Below are 19,533 nucleotides of genomic sequence, written 5' to 3'. Positions count from 1 at the left end.
TTTATAAAGTTAAAGACTCACCGTGGACATAGTGTCAGAATCAAAAGTGTAGAGTGGTCACAGTGGTATGGTTACTTTTTAAGTGCATGGTGGTAGGGTATCAGCTAAGCCACTGCTTACTAGATGGGGGTAGGGAAGTGGAGGAGCAAGGGGAGCGACAGGAAGGAGTAAGGGAGTACCGAAGGAATAAGGGAGTACCAAAGTGTTTGGGTAACTTGGATGTACTGTTGCTTAAATTTGAAGCAGATTTCTTTCCACCAAGCATCCCCCAGTGTGCCAGCAGGAAGGGAGTATAGTAGCTAGGAGGGCAGCTGCATGGTCACAGCCGTTATTGTTTATACCTCTGTCACTAAGCCAGCCCTTGATAGTTTGGGGAGAAGGACCTCCCCAAAGTCAGGATCCTCCACTGTGACCTGGTCCCTCATCTGAGTGAAGTGTCTCAGCTGTTACCAGAGCCAGTAGGCCACATCCAGCTGCCTCAGAAAACAGCAACAATTTCTCTGCAGAGACAGGAAGCCCCAATGCTCTGCTGAAGGTGACGCCTCATTCTGAATGGCCCGAGCAGCCCCATTTGTCACTTAGTGACTTGGCATCTGAGGATAACCATATTTTCATATATTTCTAATGCTCACTTTATTCTGATATCGTTCACATGCTTTGAATTTTACCTGTATATATATATGTATATATAGGTACATATAAAAATATATAAAATACAGAATATTAAATATAGGAATATATAAAATATAGGGATATATAAGATATAGAAAATATAAAATATGGAAAGTACAAAATATAGGAAAATATGTAAAATGAAGGAAACTTCCAAACATCTTCTGTGAACAAAGAATAACTTTGATTATCTAAACCTAATAAGTAGAACAAAAAAGAAAATTGGGGATGAATTTCAGTGTAAAAGCCCTAAATATTAGGGATCAGAATTAAATATTAATTAGGAAAATAATACATCATGACCAAATAGGGTTTATTTCAGATTACAAGCGTAGATTGTGACTGGAAAATCCATTAATGTTATTCATTGTATAAACATACATAAAGGGAGTTCCCATCATGGCTCAGTGGTTAAGGAATCTGACTAGGAACCATGAGGTTGTGGGTTCAATCCCTGGCCTCCCTCAGTGGGTTGAGGATCTGGCGTTGCCGTGAGCTGTGGTGTAGGTCGCAGACGCGGCTCGGATCTGTCGTTGCTGTGGCTGTGGTGTAGGTTGGTGGCTACAGCTCCAATTAGACCCGTAGCTTGGGAACCTCCATATGCTGAGGGAGTGGCTGTAGAAAAGGCAATACAAAACAAAACAAAAACAAAACAACAACAAAAAACATAAGGAAAAAAGCATATGCTTATCTCTATAGATGCTGAAAAGATATGACAGAATCCAACACCCATCCTTGATAAAAAATATTCAATAAAATAGGAATTGATGAATACCCTCTTAACATATTAAAATATACTTCTCTCAGTTCCAGAGATAGGATCTTACTTTATTGGGAAAGCGTCAATCACTAAGAACCAAAGCAAGGATGTCCACTATTTCCACCGCTTCTTAACATTGTATCAGTAGTGTTGCAGTTAGACAAAAGAGAACCAATAGAAGCATAAGAATTAAAAACAGCATCATAAAGATACTGGCTCTTCATGAGTTTACAATTTTAATGTGATCCCAGTATAACCAGATGTTTTCTGGCTATCAAGGATGAAGACTAAATGTACCCAGTGCAGTTGTGTTGATATTTATTATTGCTGTAGAGTAGCAAATATTAATTGATGTCCTACTGGCAGTACTGTTCAGTTTTTTTTGTTTTTTTTTTTTTTGTCTTTTTGCCATTTCTTGAGCCGCTCCCATGGCATATGGAGGTTCCCAGGCTAGGGGTCGAATTGGAGCTGTAGCTGCCAGCCTACGCCAGAGCCACAGCAGCGCAGGATCCGAGCCCTGTCTGTGACCTACACCACAGCTCATGGCAATGCCAGATCCTCAACCCACTGAGCAAGGCCAGGGATCGAACCTGCAACCTCATGGTTCCTAGTCGGATTCGTTAACCACTGTGCCATGATGGGAACTCCAGTACTGTTCAGTTTTGATATGCCTCTGAATCCTCTGGGATCTTGTCAAAATGGGGTTTCTGATTCAGTAATTATATTAGGACCTGAGAGTCTCCATTTCCAACAAACTCCCATGTGGTAAGTAAGATGCTGCTAGTCTGCAGAATTACATGGCTTTGAAGTACAGGGTTAATGAGAATAATCTTGTTTACAGAATTTGAGAAACCCTGAAAAAAATTTCTCTGTGGTCCCATGCAACTGTATGAGTTAATGGAAAATTCCAGAAATAATATTTATTTTAGGCATGAACTGACCCTAGTATTTCTGTAGTCTTGTTAACAGTTTGCCAGCATTTTCCAGGGCCTTGGGAACTGAGCTGTTTTCTTGTGCACACTCATGTGGGAGGCCTTCGGGAGGTTTTGGAAGGTCTGGGAGTTAGGTGGGGCACAGGGTAAAGACTTGACTTTGAAGTTTCACCCGCAGGTAAATACAACGGAGGAAATAATGGCTGTTAACCATCTCCCTTCCATTACAGACTCAGTCAGGGAATATCCAGAGCACTGTGATGTTAGACAAACATAAGGAGCTTGACAGCAAAGTCAGAAATGTGAAGGACAAAGTTATGGTGAGTGTTTAGTAAATATATACATCTTCTCTTTAACTTTTTGTAGAGAAAAAAAATTTCATTTGCCCTAGTCTAAACGTTGTAACTGATTTCTGTCTTTTAAGTAGTTGAGAAGAAAAGTTTTGCTCAAGTTCCAAACCGTAAATAAACACATTGGGGAAACCAATGAGTAGATGGACATTTATGGCCCCTGTTATTACTTCCATACATTGAGCTTATCTTTTCCTTCCTTGCAAGATTGTGCAGTAACTGTTGACTTTGCCCCCATCACCCATTAAACAAGCTGTTGCCACTCTAAGTAGCCTTTTATGTCTGCACCTCTGAAACTGGGGCATTCCCGGGGTTACATAGAGCCCCAGGATAAACATGGCCCATCCTCCTCAAGCACCTGTCTTATTCTCAGACTTGCAGGGAAATAAAAACATATCAACAAAAGAAATTTTGATACATTTCTGTTCAGAATAAAATATCCACAATAATTTTAAAATACAGCTTCCCAGACCATTTATGGAAGTGGTGTCCTTGGTGGTGTGTGTTCACTCCCCTCCACGGTGGGGCTTTTGGGGGCAAGGGTGAGGAGTCCAGCTTTGCATCAGGCTGTGTCTCTGGAAACAGCCTTCCCACTAAGGGACGCACTCTCCTTTGGGTGTCTGGGTCACACGAGCATGGCCTTGACTTTGTGCTTAGAAAACATCTTGCCACACTCCACATTCTTTGGAGCAACTTCATCTTGCTGCCTCTGAGGGAAACACATCATTAACGTAGATATCAAGTGACCCAGTCCAGAAACAGCCATATATTTTTTTTTCTAAAAAGGTTATTACATACTTATTAATAGAAATTATTTCATGTTTGGGATTAGAATTTTGGAAGTCTGGTCCATCTTCAAGGGAGCAGGATTGTTTCCATGGTTTTCTGGGTCCTGTAGAAACAGTAATCTGTTTCCTAAAGTCTTTGTCCTAAGTATAGTGGAAAACTTGTTTATTATGTCTTTATTTGTAGTGTATAGAGCATGAAATCAAGACCCTAGAAGATCTACAAGATGAATATGACTTTAAATGCAAAACCTTGCAGAACAGAGGTAAGAGTTAACACTTAGAGCAGGGTCCATTGGCTGTAATTTTTTTTTTTTTTTTTGTCTTTTGCCATTACTTGGGCCGCTCCCGCGGCATATGGAGATTCCCAGGCTAAGGGTCGAATCGGAGCTGTAGCCACCAGCCTACGCCAGAGCCACAACAACACGGGATCCGAGCCGTGTCTGCAACCTGCACCACAGCTCACAGCCACACCGGATTGTTAACCCACTGAGCAAGACCAGGGATCGAACCCGCAACCTCATGGTTCTTAGTTGGATTTGTTAACCACTGTGCCACGACGGGAACTCCGGCTATAATTTTTCATATCTGTGCTAGATAACAAAGGCAAATACTCCTTCACGTTTGCCACATACTGTATGACTGAATTACTAGTTTTGGCTTCTTGATAACCCAGGCCAGAGTTTCTTAATAGTGCTGTTGACATTTGGGGCCAGACAACTGTTTTGGGGGCTGTCCTGTGTGTTATAGGTTGTTTAGCAGCATCCCTGACTTTTGCCCACTAGATGGCAGTAGAACTAGCCCCTGATCCCAGTAGTGACAACCAAAACTCTCCAGACTTTGCCAAGTGATCTCTGGGGAGCAACCCCCACCCCCAGTGATACCCACGGGTTATGTATTACTCATTTTGCTTCGTATGCCTAGCCCACTGATTGACATAGACTGACAGGTGTGTGGCGTTCCTCTGCCCTAGTACTGAAAGTTCTTTCAGACATTCCAGCTCCATGTCTATACGCCACAGGTGAAGTTCAGCATTTCCCCCATATTTTAAAAGTTTTGCTGTGGTTTGTTGTTGTTGCTTGTTTTTAATGATGACAGGACATCCACTGAAAAGAACCCAAAAGCGTGCATTGGGTACTGCTAGAACTCTGGTCTTTTAAGTAGTCATTTGGAGAATACCATGGTTAAAATGAGAGATTATTAGTAATAATTTGAGTAAAAGTTTGAGAGAAAGAAACCTCAACTACGACTTTCTAATTGTCTGCTTCTGTTTCCAAGCCACATATGCTTTGTGTCAGTTTTTTATCTGAGATTTTGAATTTTGTCACTTAGGTAATATTCTAAAAGTGGCTTAAGAACCAGACAGTACTCTTTCCTGTTGACATGAGGGGGTCACTAAAAACAAATACTTTGTTTCAGTATGTCCAGTTTTTGTACTTAGCTTAAAGTTTGGTCTTCTTTGATCATTATTGAACAAAAGAAAAATGTCCTATCTCTAGATAGAATTTGGGTCATATTTCTCCTAAATGTATGTGAATCTTGGCTTTAGTGGTATATCTTCTTTTATATTTTTTAATTTATCTGCTGTCTCTCCCACTTCCCAGAACATGATACCAATGGTGTGGCAAAGAACGATCAGAAACAGGAACAGATGTTACTCCAAAAGATGTATTTAATGCTTGACAACAAGAGAAAGGTAATTCACTTTCCAGAGTAACACATTGCTTTTGTCACAGACTAAGTCATGGACTTGAAGTTTAGAATAGAGGCAGAATTATTTTTATAACCACTTGGCTTAGAGCCCCAGTTGAGACCAAAGAATATTTGTTTTGCTTTAAAAAAAATCTTTTAAAGTTCAGTGATTAAAGATGAGTTTATTCACTTTGTTTCTTTCTCTACCTTTAGGAAGTAGTTCACAAAATAATAGAGTTATTGAATGTCACCGAACTTACCCAGAAAGCCCTGATTAATGATGAACTGGTGGAATGGAAGCGGAGACAGCAGAGTGCCTGTATCGGGGGACCCCCCAACGCTTGCCTCGATCAGCTGCAGAACTGGTGAGGGTCTCCAGAGTGGAAAGTTGGCAGCTGACTGGCTAATCATATAAGCTCGTAAAGTACACATTCCAACTGTGTTAGTTGAACAGACCCTGTCAAACCTTTGCTTTAGAGACTGACGAAGTCCAGCTGCTTCTTGACCTGGAAACCCTCATTTGAAAAGCACAGTCTTAATCACACCCATGGCTGCATTCAGTCACGTTCTGCTTGCTGTATGTGCACTGTGGGACGTGTCATTTGATTGTGTCAAAATACCAGTGACATGGTCATCACACACACATTTAACAGCTTGAGTCCCAGTGTTTTACTATAAACAGAAGGGCTTGAGGCATTTTCCAGGCTTACATAAAACCATAGTTGGTGGGCTCTTCATTCAGTCACCCATCTAGTAAATACTTATTAAATGCTGTACGCCAGGCACTGGGCTAGGACTTGGGAAATCCAAGGTAAATGATTCTTGGTTGTTGCTGGTTCAGAGCTCTCAGTGTGGAGGCAGGAAGTGGGCATTTTAATGACTATGTGGTGAAAGGTTGTCAGGCTCGGACAGAGTCCATCCACGGTTCATGGAGGATGAAGGAAGGGGTCACCAGGAAAGATTTTTATTATTTTTTTTTCTTTTTAGGACTGTATCTGCAGCATATGGAAGTTCCCAGGCTAGGGGATGAATTGGAGCTACAGCTGCCAGCCTACACCACAGCCACAGCAACACCAGACGTGAGCCATGCCTGTGACCTATACCACAGCTCATGGAAACTCAGGATCCTTAACCCACTGAGCAAGGCCAGGGATTGGATGTGCATCCTTATGGATACTGGTCAGATTTGTTCCCACTGAGTCACAATGGGAACTCCTTTTTTGTTCATTTTAAATTTTTTGGGTTTTTTTTTTTTTTTTGGCCACATCTGTGGCATGTGGAAGTTCCCTGGCCAGGGATCGAACCCTTGCCACAGCAGCAGCCTGAGCTGCTGTAGTGGCAATACTGGATGCTTAACTGGCTGCACCATGAAGAAACTCCAGGAGAGATGAAATCGAGAAGTTGTACACCAACTTGAGAGTGAATAGGAAAACTTCCTGTAGACCAGAGGTGGGGAGGAGAGGTGAGCAGGGCCCACTGTCCTCCTACCGGAAGGCTGAAGAGTCAGGTGCTGGGGGGACAGGGAGAGAGTGGGGCTGGCAGGAGCTGGGGCGTGGTGGTGGTTACCCATCATGCTGGGAACTCCAGGACTTCACCCAGGGGCACTGGTGAGCCATCCTTTTATTGAAGTGGAGGTTTACTTTTCTGATTCTTCATTTACGTCACTCTGGATGCAGTCTGAGGATGGAGCAGACAGGAAGGAGTTGGTCTGCTCTGAGCATGCTCTCAGAGTCCAGGGGAGGGCTGACAGCTGAGTGAGGAATCAAGCGGAGAGGGTGGTAGTCTGAAATAGTTCTGAAGGGCGCAAGGACCGGAGGCCTCATGGTTACTTTCTGGAGTGCTTTTTTTTTTGGGGGGGGGGTGCTGTCCCATGGCCTAAGGGAAATTCCTGGGCCAGGGATCAGATCTGAGCTGCAGTTGCAACCTATACGCAGCTGTGGCAGTGCCAGATTCTTTAACTCACTGTTCTAGGCCAGGGATTGAACCTGTATCCTGGTACTGCAGAGACGCCACCAATCCTCTTGTGCCACAGTGGGAACTCCTGGATTGCTGGTTTTGTTTTGTTTTGTTTTGTTTTTTTAATTCAGTTAACATTCAGCCATTTATTTTTATTCTATTAGTTGCTACTCCTTATCCAAGTTTTCTCATGGACAGGAACGGAGCTTCCCAGCCCACTGCACCCCTGTGCACCTTGTGTGACCCTGAACTCCATGCCCCCTAGGTGCCAGAGAGATGCCAGGCTGTTTGGGGCCCCCAGTGGGCACCTTAGGCCACAGGGTGCCTCTTGAGAGGTGAATGCCCTCCCCTGCCCCCCCACCGTGCTGTGCAAGGATTGTCATTTTCTTGTGTCCAGCCACAAGAAAGGCTGGGAATCACTGGGTTAGAATTCCTCTGGAAGTCACAGCCCTCCCCCCACCATTCTCCTACCTCTCACTTCATGACTAAGGGCTCTGCTCTTGGTGCTTTGTACTGGATTCAGGGAATGCAACCACTGAGTGCAGGAGGTGTTTTTTCACTGGGGAGATGTCCTTACTCCAGGCCAATAACATAGCACTTCTGCAGCTGGACTTGGTTCAGAGGCTACATCACCTTTGGTGTTTACTGTCAGGACGGAGGAGCCTGAAAGCGGTCACTGGGTTTCCTCCTTGGTTCATATATATCCTCTGAGTGTGTGGGTCATGCACATTGCCTTCCCCTTTCCGGTTGGTGGAGCAGTAACCCTTTTTTGCTCCTCTCCTCCTGACTTGGCCTGCACCCCACTCTGCACCTTGTTTCTTGGGCTCCCAGGCTGCCCTCTTGCTTCTCTCTGCACAGTGTCACTGTCCTGATAGAAAATCTGCAGGGGCCCCTCACCGCCTCCCATATCACCTCTGGTGGCATCTGCCTTGCCGTGTCTCCTGCCCCTGCCCCTCCCCCTTTGCCCTGTCTCTTTAAGTCCCAATTATCTTACAGTTCAGTTGAAGTCACAGATCCTCTAGAAGCCCCCATCCCCACCCATCTCTCTTCTGGCTCATCTCAATCATATGCTGATTTTTTATTTTTTAAACCTGAACTGTAATCGTTCAGCGCACCTCATTTTTTTCTTGAAAATCACAGCTCCCTGCACCAAGACAAGGTGTGTTCTCTGTTTCTCCTGGCAGTGCAGAGCTGGGCAGATAATGGCATGTGTTATCTGTAAAAAACGACTCGTGGGTTTCCGTGGTTCTCTGTAGTCCAGGCTGCTCAGGGACTGTTTCTGACGGAGACTCCTGTGGCTTGTACCTTCCTAGGTTCACCATAGTTGCAGAAAGTCTGCAGCAGGTTCGTCAGCAGCTTAAAAAGCTTGAGGAATTGGAGCAGAAATACACCTATGAACATGACCCTATCACAAAAAACAAACAAGCATTGTGGGACCGCACCTTCAGCCTCTTCCAGCAGCTCATTCAAAGGTAACTCAAGGAAGATGTTTCTGCATCTTTTGCAATAATTTTACCCAGAGGAAAATTCTATGGTAATTCAGGTAATCTAAAAGGGTTGAATAGCTTATGTAAAACTTTTTATGGTTTCTCTGAATCAGGGCTTCCTGAATTCCCTGTTTATGCCAGTGGTCTGTCATTCTTGTGGACACCTAGACTGCTGTCTAGTCTTGTTTCCCTGTGGCCAGTCTGTGACAAGACCTCTTGAGTCCAGTCTCGGGGTATTTGTTGTCCCTTTCCCATTCTGTGGCTGCATCACATTTCACACCCTCAGATCCTCTCTGCTGAACCCTTACGTAGTAGCCTCCAAATGGCCCCTTTCCAGCCCCTTCTTCCTTAGTCCCTGTGACCATGTGCTGTCCCAGACCAGAGTTCAGTCTGTGTCACCTGCTAATCTGAGGGGACCCCACCACACACAGCCTGGCCCTTGCCAGCCACCCCAGAATTAGCTTCTACAGGTACCCCATCTCTAGGCAGACCTGGACCCTGCATGTTTGCTTTTCCGTGTCTCCCAGTAGTATTTCCTCTGCTCCAGAGCCTTTTCCTGTGCCTCATGTCAAAATTATGATTCCTGAAAGTTTCCGCTTATATCTCATCATGAAATCATCCCAGAGTTCCCAAGGAGATGTCTCCCTCCCAGATCTACATAATTCGTTCTTTATTCTTCTCCCATTCTGGGCTTTATTATATCATTGTCTGTGTATTTTTGTTTTCTTTGTTGTAAATTGGAAAGTCCTAGTAGACAGAGACATGCCTTTGTCATCTCTCCCCCCAACCCCTGGCCTATGCGGTCCTTGCTCATGGCTGTTACTCTTTACGTTCTAAGCATGTCTGGGGGGGTTCCACACATGCTTAGTAGGTAAATCACAGTGGCATTATGTAGAAGAGTAGAGTTCTTAATGCAGTTTTTTAAAATGCTAACTTGACATAATAGAAATAAATACCTTTGGCTCCCTATGGCTAATATTCAAACAGGAGTGCCTAGATGTTGAATTTTGTAATAATTAAGGATGTTTACTTGGTTTTAGAATGCAAATTTCATTTTTTTTAAATGAAAAATAATTTTTGGAAATGTTGATTAGCTAATAAATATTACTAAACAGTTTTACCGGAAGAGCAATTTTCCAATGCATGTTGAAATGTCTGTTTCATATTATGGTGGTACACGGTTCATTTTCGACTATAGCAAAATTTATTTTGTTATTTTTTAAAAAATTTATTTTTATAGCCACATTTGTGGCATATTGAAGTTCCCAGGACAGGGATCAAATCCGAGCTGCAGCCATGACCTTTGCTGCAGCTATGCCAGATCCTTTAACCCAGTGCGCTGCACCTCTGCAGTGACCCAAGTTGCTGCAGTTGGATTCTTAACCTGCCGTGCCACAGCGGGAACTCTTTTTTTTTTTTTTTTTTGGCTTTTTGCCATTTCTTGGACCGCTCCCGCGGCATATGGAGGTTCCCAGGCTAGGGGTCGAATCGGAGCTGTAGCCACCGGCCTACGCCAGAGCCACAGCAACACGAGATCCGAGCCGTGTCTGCAACCTACACCACAGCTCAGGGCAACACCTGACCCTTAACCCACTGAGCAAGGCCAGGGATCGAACACGCAACCTCATGGTTCCTAGTCGGATTTGTTAACCACTGCGCCACGATGGGAGCTCCGGAACTCCTATTTTTAAGTTGAGACATTATTGGTATGAAATATCATATGTTTCAGATTTACAACATAATGATTTGATATTTATATATGTTGTGAAGTCATCACTGCACTGAGTTGCAGTGTTGATTGTTAATGCAGATTTGTAAATGAACAGAATCCAATTCAGGATTTTTACTGTGGAAGGGTATCACAGGTCACTATGATTACTCTGATTTTGTTGAGTGCAAATTAGATTTGGGAATTTCTTTATGACTAGAAAACCTGACTTTATTCATCCAACTTGTTAGAATCTTTCACACTATTTTTTAGCTTGTGCCGTCTGACCACCTCCCCTCTCTAAGGAAAATAACTTTTTACTCCCAAACCTTAATGGAAATGCTTATTTACTCTTTGCTGGGAATTTACAGCTCATTTGTGGTGGAAAGACAGCCCTGCATGCCAACTCATCCTCAGAGGCCATTGGTCCTGAAGACTGGAGTACAATTTACTGTGAAGTTGAGGTAATAAAGAAAAGAGGTAACCCCTATATCTCCTTTCTCAACAGTGTTATATAGGGTGCTTTAGAGGAAGTGGTTTTATAGTAGGCATTTCAATATGAATTCTTATTTAGAATACCTAAGAGTCTGTCATTTCTCTTCAAACTGGAAATATAAGAGAGATATGTGTGCATACCTGATTTTTTTTCCCCAGTTGTAATGGCATATATCCAGACAAAACTATAATTTAAAAAGATACATGCACCTTTGTGTTCATATCAGCACTGTTCGTAATAGCAAAGACAAGGAAAGAACCTTGATGTTCATTGACAGATGAATGGATAAATAAGATGTAGCACATATACACAATGGAATACTACTCAGCCATAAAAAAAGAATGAAAAAATGCAGCAATATGAATGGGACCCAGAGATTATCATACTAAGTGAAGTAAGCCAGAGAGATACCATATAATATCACTTATATGTGGAGTTTAAATATGATACAAATTAGCATATCTACAAAAAAGAAACAGACTCACAGACATAGAGAATAGACTTCTGGTTGCCATCATGGGTCGGGTAGGGAGGGAAGGATTGGGAGTTTGAGAGTAGCAGATACAAACTATTATGTGTAGAATGGATAAACAACAAAGTCCTACTTTATAGCACAGGGAACTATATTCAGTACCCTGTAATAAACATAATGGAGAAGAATATGAAAAAGAATATATGTATAACGGAATCACTTTGCTATACAGCAGAAATTAACACAAATTTGAAACTTTAATATGCAATGAATGCTTACTGTAAAAAGAATTCACAATTGCAGAACTGCATGTAGTAGAGGGTAAAAGTTTTCAGCAGCTTTAATCTGTCTGAGCATAAGCTCATATCCTGACCTTTACATACCCACCCCCAAAATATATGCACTGTGTGTGAATGTGGACTTAGGACCATGTACGTTTTTCTGGTGAGTTGTGTTCATAGTTCTCATCAGATTCTCAAAGTTGTATATAATCTAAATATCTGTAGACCACCATGGTAGACAGCTTGGTGTCAGTCCTCCTAGAATTTTGTCCGTGTCCACACAAATATATAAATAAACATGTTGTGTTTATGTAGATGTCTTTTTTAATGCATAGACACACAAACATATATATGACATATAATGTTTCATTGCTAAAAACTAAGGTTTTGCTGACTATATTATTTGGCCACCTGTTTTTCTCTATAGTAAATCATAGAAGTGACAACATGTGGCTTTACTTTCTTCTGTTGCATGGCTGCATTCATTTAGCTCTTCCTCTGCTGATGAGCAGCTGGTATCAGAAGAGCTGGACTTGCCTTCAGAGTTGGCCCAGGTCCTTTTTTTCCTAGGGTGCTGCTGGGTTAGGTCCAGGTGCTGCCTCTTGGCTGACAGTGTTATAGCACCACACCCTGGCACCTTCAGGGTCCTAGAACTCACAGTTGTCAGGGACTGGAAATCTAACCCCATCCCCTGCTTCGCTAAAGGGAGCCATCCAGTGAGGGGCTCCTTCCTCAGGTCTCCAGCCTCTTGTCCTAGCAGAGGGATGCAGTCGTCTCAGCCCAGGGCTCCTGACTTCCATCTTCCCACACCACCATGGAGTGATTACAGATGTGACCCTCATTCTCCTGATCATGGGTGATACCTTTTATTTTCTCCTGACAGGACAAGCGTTAGGTACACATTTTAGTAAAAAGTAATGCTCACTGTTTTTACCCATAGAGTCAGCCCCGAAGTAGGCATTTTGATAAAAACCAGTGTCGGCATGGCGATGTAGGGAAGTAGGTACACTCACTGATGGCTGGTGGGAATGTAAGATCACTGCTGCTCTCTGTCAGAATTTAATGTGACAGTTTTGTCCCAGCAGTTTCACAGCTAGGAATTTATCCTACAAATACACTTTAAAAAAAAAAAAATCCAAGTAGACATTCAAGGATGTCATTTCCATTGTTTGTAAACCAAAAACTATGGAGTGGGGGTTATTCTTCATTCATTGATAAAGAATTAGTACAATAAACTGTGATGGATGATTTTTTTTTTTTTTTTGTCTTCTTAGGGCCGCACCCGCGGCATGTGGAGGTTCCTAGGCTAGGGTTCGAATCAGAGCTCCACCTGCTGGCCTATGCCAGAGTGACAACAATGCCAGACCCGAGCCACATCTGTGACCTACACCACAGCTCACAGCAACACCGGATCCTTAACTCACTGAGCGAGGCCAGGGATCAAACCCGCAACCTCATGGTTCCTAGTTGGATTCATTTCCGCTGCGCCATGATGGAAATTCCCATGATAGATGATTTTTAAAAGTAATTATGACTTTTATTTTATTTTTTTTGCAGACTGTTGGTGAAGTTGCAAGAGCTGAATTATAATTTGAAAGTCAAAGTCTTATTTGATAAGTAAGATATCTTTAATATTACCTAAGGTACATGTACTATTGAAAAGCTGCTTTTGTTAACACAAATGTGGACTGATGCATCAGAGCAGTTTGTGAGTGATCCCAGTAGATTTAAGTTCATAGCTCCTGTTCTGGGTTTTGGGGGCTTCCCCTAGAATTAGTATCAACATGCCTGTACCTTTTTAGATGATAAATGAACAAAAGAATGATGCATTTTATGCATATGAGCTTGTAAAGATCAGGTCTCCAAGCAGCTGCTACCTCTCCTAGGCCAGCCCCAGAGGAGGGAGCCCTCCATCAACACAGGCTGAAAATCCTGTAGGCTGCCGTGATTCTGCAGCCAGTATGGCCTTGTTTCTGGAGTGAAGCTGACAGCATTCAGGGGCCTATGTGGAGCCTGCTGGCTTCGTACCTGACTCTTCTGGGCAGTAGGGACCCAGGAATGGACAGGGTCTCCCACAGGGTCTAAATGGAGCAAGCCAATCCTATTTTGTCCTTAGATCTTGGACCTGGACTGGCAGTGACCTAGCCACTTATATTAAGGAACAAGATGGCTCAGCATCCTTCCAACCCCCCCTATATACTTAATGCATTTGTTGGTATGCATAACATACTGGTTTACTAAGTTTCATAACCATTTATAATAATCTAAATCCTTTTCTTCTGGCTTTTTGTCTCTTTCCATTCCTCTGTGGCCTTCTTGGTAGCATGGTCTGTGCCTTTGTCTTTTCTCCCATCATCTTTGGTTTCTCTGTGTATCAGTTAGTTTTTGCTGCATAACAGATCACCCCAAAACTTAAGTGGCTTAAAACTAAAAAACATTTTACACCTCTTATTCTGTAGGCTGTGAGTGGTCCTTCTGGTCCAGGCTGGCTTGGTTGTTGCTGCGTCTAGCATAGCCTTGTTAAATTCTGTGGTCTTGGATGGGATAACTGGGCCCTTCTCTGTGGGGCCCTCAAAGAGGCCAACCTGGGCTTTCTGACATAGCACCAGTTTCCCAGGGGGTCAGAGCAGCAGCATGCTAGACCTGTTAGGCTAGACTTGGGACTTGTACAGCAGCACTTGCATCCATTGTGTTTGGAAAAGCAAGTCAGAGTCCCTGGAGATTCCAGGGACAGGGAAGGACATTCTGTCTCTTGAAGGGAAGAGCTGCAGAGGTTTTATGGCCACTGCAGTTTAGCATACTCTGCTTAACTCAGTCTCTCTTTCAATTTGTTCTTGCTCTTTTGTCTTTTCTGTCTGATCCAGTCCTGAGTTTTCTTCTTGGCTTTGACAAGGTGGTTTTGTGTCTATAATTATACTATTCCTTTTATTGTAAATTCTTTTTTGGCGCAACAATGTAGTTATATTTAATGCTGCGGAACTGTACACCTAAAATGGTTGAAATCGTAAGTTTTGCATTATGTATATTTTACTACAATTCAAAAAAAATGAGATGCCACATTGGAGAAACTCACATTGAAGGACATTCTGTAAAATCCTTGAGCAGTGCTCCTCATAACTGTCAAGAACTTCAAAGACAAATGTGAGATACTGTTACAGTCCAGAGGAGGCTAGGGTGATATGACAACAGATGTGTTTTGGGGTCCTGGCAGTCCTGGGACAGGAAAAAGACATTAGGAGGAAGCAATGATGTTCAAATGAAGTGTCGAGTTAGCTAATCATTGTGTACCAAGGCTGGCTTCTTGGTCATGAGAAATGTTCGTGGTTATCAAGTGTAATTTTTTTTTTTTTTTTTGCGAACAGGAAAATTAGACACTCATAGCTGATGGTGATTGTCATTCAAAAAGTGTTGAACCCGTTGAGCTGAGAAGCTAATTCAGCTGTGAGCGCTAATGATTTCTGACTGATGCCTACACCTAACAGAGGCATCATTTGTCTAGAACATGACATTATTGCTGAATTTACATGAGATACAGGGTCTCTCAAGATTTTAACCTCAGACTTAAATAATTGACTACTTAAGTACTTTCCTGAAAGCATTAAAAATAACAATAAAAATAAGGATCGAGCTGTCACTTTGGAAGGTCCCTGTGGGTTCTGTAACCACAGGGCAGGGCTCTCTGCTTGGTTCCTCAGGGCTTGCTCAGCAGCGCCCACACAGTGAGTAACTGCTCAGTGCATAGCAGTAACACAGGCTTGCATTAGCTGAGGACATGCTCTGTGCTCTCATTACCTGTTAGCTAGTTGACTCCTCCCCACATCCTGTAAGGTTGGTGCTGTTAGCGCAACGTACAGATGAGGAAGGCGAGGCCCAGAGAGTTGATTTGCCCAAGGTCACTCAGCAATCTTTGGCAGTGCTAGTGTGGGTTGATTTGAGGGACCGAGTGAGTGAATGAAAGGGTTGCAAACCCACAGGTAGAGATTTGTTATTGATCTTTTACTTGTATGTTTATATTTTTGTTAAAACTCAGTGCACATTTTAAATACACCTACATGATGGCATGTATACATGTGTTTGTTTTTTTTTTTTCCTTGCAGAGATGTCAGTGAAAGAAATACAGTAAAAGGGTACGTGACGTATTTTGTGCTCTATTTTGCCATCTTCTTTGTTGATGTGTTCTTTAACAGTTCCAAGCCTTCTAAGTGTGTCTACCCTGTGTTGTCTAGGTTTAGAAAGTTCAACATTTTGGGCACTCACACGAAGGTGATGAACATGGAGGAGTCCACCAATGGGAGTCTGGCGGCAGAATTCAGACACCTGGTAGGGGCATCAGTTTCCCCATCTTCTGTTGTGCCGGGCTTATTAGGACTTGATTTGTGACTGAGAGGCATCGTGTACCCTGTGTTATGGGAAGGGCGTCCCCGAGGAGACCTAGAGTTCATGGCTGTTGGCTTTGGCAGCCCCTGGGGAATCTTGGTTCCTCCTCCTCATCCAAGACTGTTCACTCTGTTTTCTGCCAGCCTGTCTCCCAGAGAGACCCTCTTTGAGAAGTAGTGATTTCAGTAAAATATTCCATAAACCAGTGTGCACGTAAGGTATCTGTACCCCAGGACTGCAGGGATCACTCTTGCAATCTTGCTGTTTTCTCGAAGGTTATTTTTGCTCCACATGCTGACCATTCCTTCTCCAGACCTCAGGAGTCTCTGCTCAGCCCCTTCTTTACCTTCTTGGGGTCTTGCCCACAACCACTGTCTTGAGCGCTTTGTCTCAAGGGGAGTAGGGCCTGGGCACTGGGCAGTGACATCAGCAGAGAGGTTTTAATGGGCGGGGGTGGGTGGGTGGGGTGCTTCTCAACTCACTCTGTAAAAACCCATGGCTGCCAGTTCTGCGGGTTTATCGGTGCCGAGTCCTGTGTGTTCCCTGGGCCGAAGCCCACAGGAAGGTGCAAGGCACCCTTTCACTGGCAACCATCTTGTGAACCCCCAAACTCATAGTTAGGAAGCTAGGCCTTGTGTGAAAACCTTAGTCCAGCCTGGGAGCCTGAGGGTGTCCACAGCTGCTCTTGGGGCTCCACGTTGCTTCCTTAAAACCTCAGGGATTGAGGTCCCCGGAGGGTACTCTTTGAGGCCTGGAGTCACTGGGCACAGCCTGGGGGACTCTGCCAAGGGCAGTGGGAGGCTGGAGAAGCTGTGCCCTGAGCCCAGGGAGCACGTGCTGACGCAGGTGATGGGGAAAAGGAGCCAGATGCCAGGATTCTTCTGAGCCCTGCCGTGGTCAGGCTGCTGCAGAAAGGCCCCCCTCTCCCCTGGCTCACGAGCCCACCCTGGGGTCACTTCATTATTCTGAAAATAATCTCACCTCCTTCAGTCTTCCTGAGTCCTCACTTGGGTTTGTTTTGTAGATGAAAATAGCAACTTTGGTGATTATTGTGCTGTTTACTAAGGTGGTTTCTTTCTTGTAGCAACTGAAAGAACAGAAAAATGCCGGCGCCAGAACCAACGAGGTGAGTCTTTCTCTGTTGTGATTGGCCTTGAACTAGCAGGTCTGTCTACTGAGGTTGGTTCAGTGCCCCAATGGCTATGGTGGGACGCCTCACAAAAGGGGTGCAGACCCAGCAGAGAAGAGCAGCAGATGAGCTTTGGGTCGTGGTGTATCTGAGATAACAGTAAAACCACTCTGTGCTTGTGCTCTGTGGTTGTCAAATGATTTTGCACATCAATTTCTCAGACCCTCACAGCCCAAAGGAGTAGGGGGCTGTGTTACTCAGTGTTTCACAGGTGAAGAAATTGCATCACAGGAAGATTGCAGGATGTAGCTTAGGGGCACAGGGAGTTACTGTCAGAGCAGGAACTAGAGGCCAGCTTCACGACTGCCCTGCTGAAAACGGTGTGTGCCTAGAGCGTTTTCCTGCCATTGCGTCACCTACTCAGGGCCATCATCCTTCTGTCAGTTTCCTTTTCACAGTGGATCCTTGAGGCACTGTGTTTGTGATGCATTCAAATGTGAACGGTGGGCAGAGGACAGAATACCGGGAGTTCCTTTGGAAGAGTTTTCATCCTTTGTGCCTGCCCAGCATGCTGTCCTTCCTTCCCCCTGACAACCAGCAGAGGTCGTGTGGAACAGGGGGACAGGTGCTGGCCTGGGCCTTCTTAGCCCTGGTTTGGATCTTTGGATCTTCACGGCCTCCCAGGGACTTAGTTCCCACTCCCTCTCTGGTTCTGAGTTGCTGTGATACTCGCATGAGATGATGTGTGTAAAGGCACGTAGGGCACTGTAACATTTCTGCTGAAAGCAAGTCACTTTATGACTCACCAGGCTTATGCAAATCGGCCCTTCTGCTGAACACTCTCCACCCCACCCACCCCTGTGGAGGCCTCAGGTCATGAATTCCACTAGGAGTTGCTATTTCCTGTCGACATTTTTTTCCCCTTAATTCAAAACCCTTGCCATGATGTTGGAAATCTTATATTTGAGAGAACACTTATATTTGAGATAGGTACCTGGGGTAATTAAGTCTGGGATAAAGGGTCAAAAACGGGACTCTTTCTTCTGAATTGTAGTTGGTGGTTTCAGGCTTTCTGCAGCCCGTTGCCAAAAAAATGCTTAGTAGGCTCTTAAAAATTGCAGGGTCAGTCACTGTATTGCTTTCGTTTCCCTTTTCTCTGTTAAGGGTCCTCTCATCGTTACCGAAGAGCTTCATTCCCTTAGTTTTGAAACCCAATTGTGCCAGCCTGGCTTGGTCATTGACCTTGAGGTAAGACTTACATGTTCCAAATATGGGAAGCTTTATTTGTTTTTACTGTAAACCGTTACATGTATTTTTATTAATTTTTATTTTAGACACATTTACCTGATGGTTGGGAAAAAAACCGTCTTTTTTAGCCAATACTCCCTTGATGTTAATTTAACGGTTCAGGCAGAACCGAAAGGAACTTCAGATACTATAAGCTTAAATGTTCCAGTCGAGATGTTCTGTGTTAATTTTTTTTATATAAAGGATTGAAACATGTTCCTTAACTGAAAAGATATATGAAAGATAAATTGTGAACACAAGAACGTAACTTGACGTTTTTAATTTTCAAGCATAAAATATGCACACATGTATGACGAATCCCTTGTTTACTTGTGAGGCTGCCGTAGTGGTCTGAAGGGGATATTTCTGTGATTCAGATGATTTCAAGGTCTCTGTCATCTTTTAGACCACCTCTCTGCCCGTCGTTGTGATCTCCAACGTCAGCCAGCTCCCGAGCGGTTGGGCCTCCATCCTGTGGTACAACATGCTGGTGGCAGAACCCAGGGTATGCAGAACACATCTACTTTCATACCAGGAGTTAACAAGAGACCCCCATGCTCTAGCTTCTGCCTATCTGAAAGAACCCCTAAGATCCAGATACAGGGGGGCAGGGGGAGTGACCTAAGTCAAGGGGCATTGCTGAGGGTCTGAGTAATTCTGGAAAAGTGAAGCGTGTGTATGTATGAGAAATGAGAATTAGGACTTTCCTCGCATGTGAATAAGCTCAAACAGCAGATGATTTCTCATAACTTTTCTTGTGGAAGAGGTCCTTTGTAATTCTTTTTAACAAAATGTATACATCCGCTAAACAAATGTGCCCTTTCTTAGAATGCGGATGCTCAGGGTTGATTAATTACAGTCGATTCTCTGCTTATGTTCTTTCAAGTCACTGTGAACACCACACTAGCCAATACTGAGCCATTGCACCCGGCACATTCAGGGTTTGGTTCCTGTGAGCCTCAGGTCACAGTCTTTGTATCAGCTGTTCACACAGCCGTGTTTTGTTTAAGGATTCCTTATCTAGTACATTTGTTGATTCATTAACATCGAACTCATGGCCAACAGCATTATCACTCACACTCACGCCTGAACAAAGCTTTTGTATCTGATGCATTTTCTCCTTAAGGCACTTAGGAACACCAGACAGCA

At 43.8% G+C, this 19,533-nt stretch overlaps 1 protein-coding gene across 4 annotated transcripts in view; it reads left to right on the top strand.

Moving 5' to 3' along the window:
* Window positions 1-19,533, top strand: part of STAT1 (signal transducer and activator of transcription 1) — a 43,623-nt gene that overhangs the window by 10,981 nt on the left and 13,109 nt on the right. For all 4 annotated transcript variants that reach the window (XM_047773085.1, XM_047773082.1, XM_047773086.1 and 1 more), the window contains 12 exons: window positions 2,595-2,684; window positions 3,687-3,765; window positions 5,104-5,195; window positions 5,405-5,556; window positions 8,461-8,619; window positions 10,714-10,806; window positions 13,149-13,208; window positions 15,689-15,718; window positions 15,818-15,911; window positions 17,053-17,094; window positions 18,262-18,345; window positions 18,791-18,889. In XM_047773085.1, coding sequence (XP_047629041.1) covers window positions 2,595-2,684; window positions 3,687-3,765; window positions 5,104-5,195; window positions 5,405-5,556; window positions 8,461-8,619; window positions 10,714-10,806; window positions 13,149-13,208; window positions 15,689-15,718; window positions 15,818-15,911; window positions 17,053-17,094; window positions 18,262-18,345; window positions 18,791-18,889 — 1,074 coding nt within the window. The remainder of the gene's footprint in view (window positions 1-2,594; window positions 2,685-3,686; window positions 3,766-5,103; window positions 5,196-5,404; window positions 5,557-8,460; window positions 8,620-10,713; window positions 10,807-13,148; window positions 13,209-15,688; window positions 15,719-15,817; window positions 15,912-17,052; window positions 17,095-18,261; window positions 18,346-18,790; window positions 18,890-19,533) is intronic.

This window comes from Phacochoerus africanus, chromosome 3, assembly GCF_016906955.1.
Source record: "Phacochoerus africanus isolate WHEZ1 chromosome 3, ROS_Pafr_v1, whole genome shotgun sequence".
NCBI classification, from domain to species: domain Eukaryota; kingdom Metazoa; phylum Chordata; class Mammalia; order Artiodactyla; family Suidae; genus Phacochoerus; species Phacochoerus africanus.
This window is presented reverse-complemented; position numbering and strand designations above follow the sequence as displayed.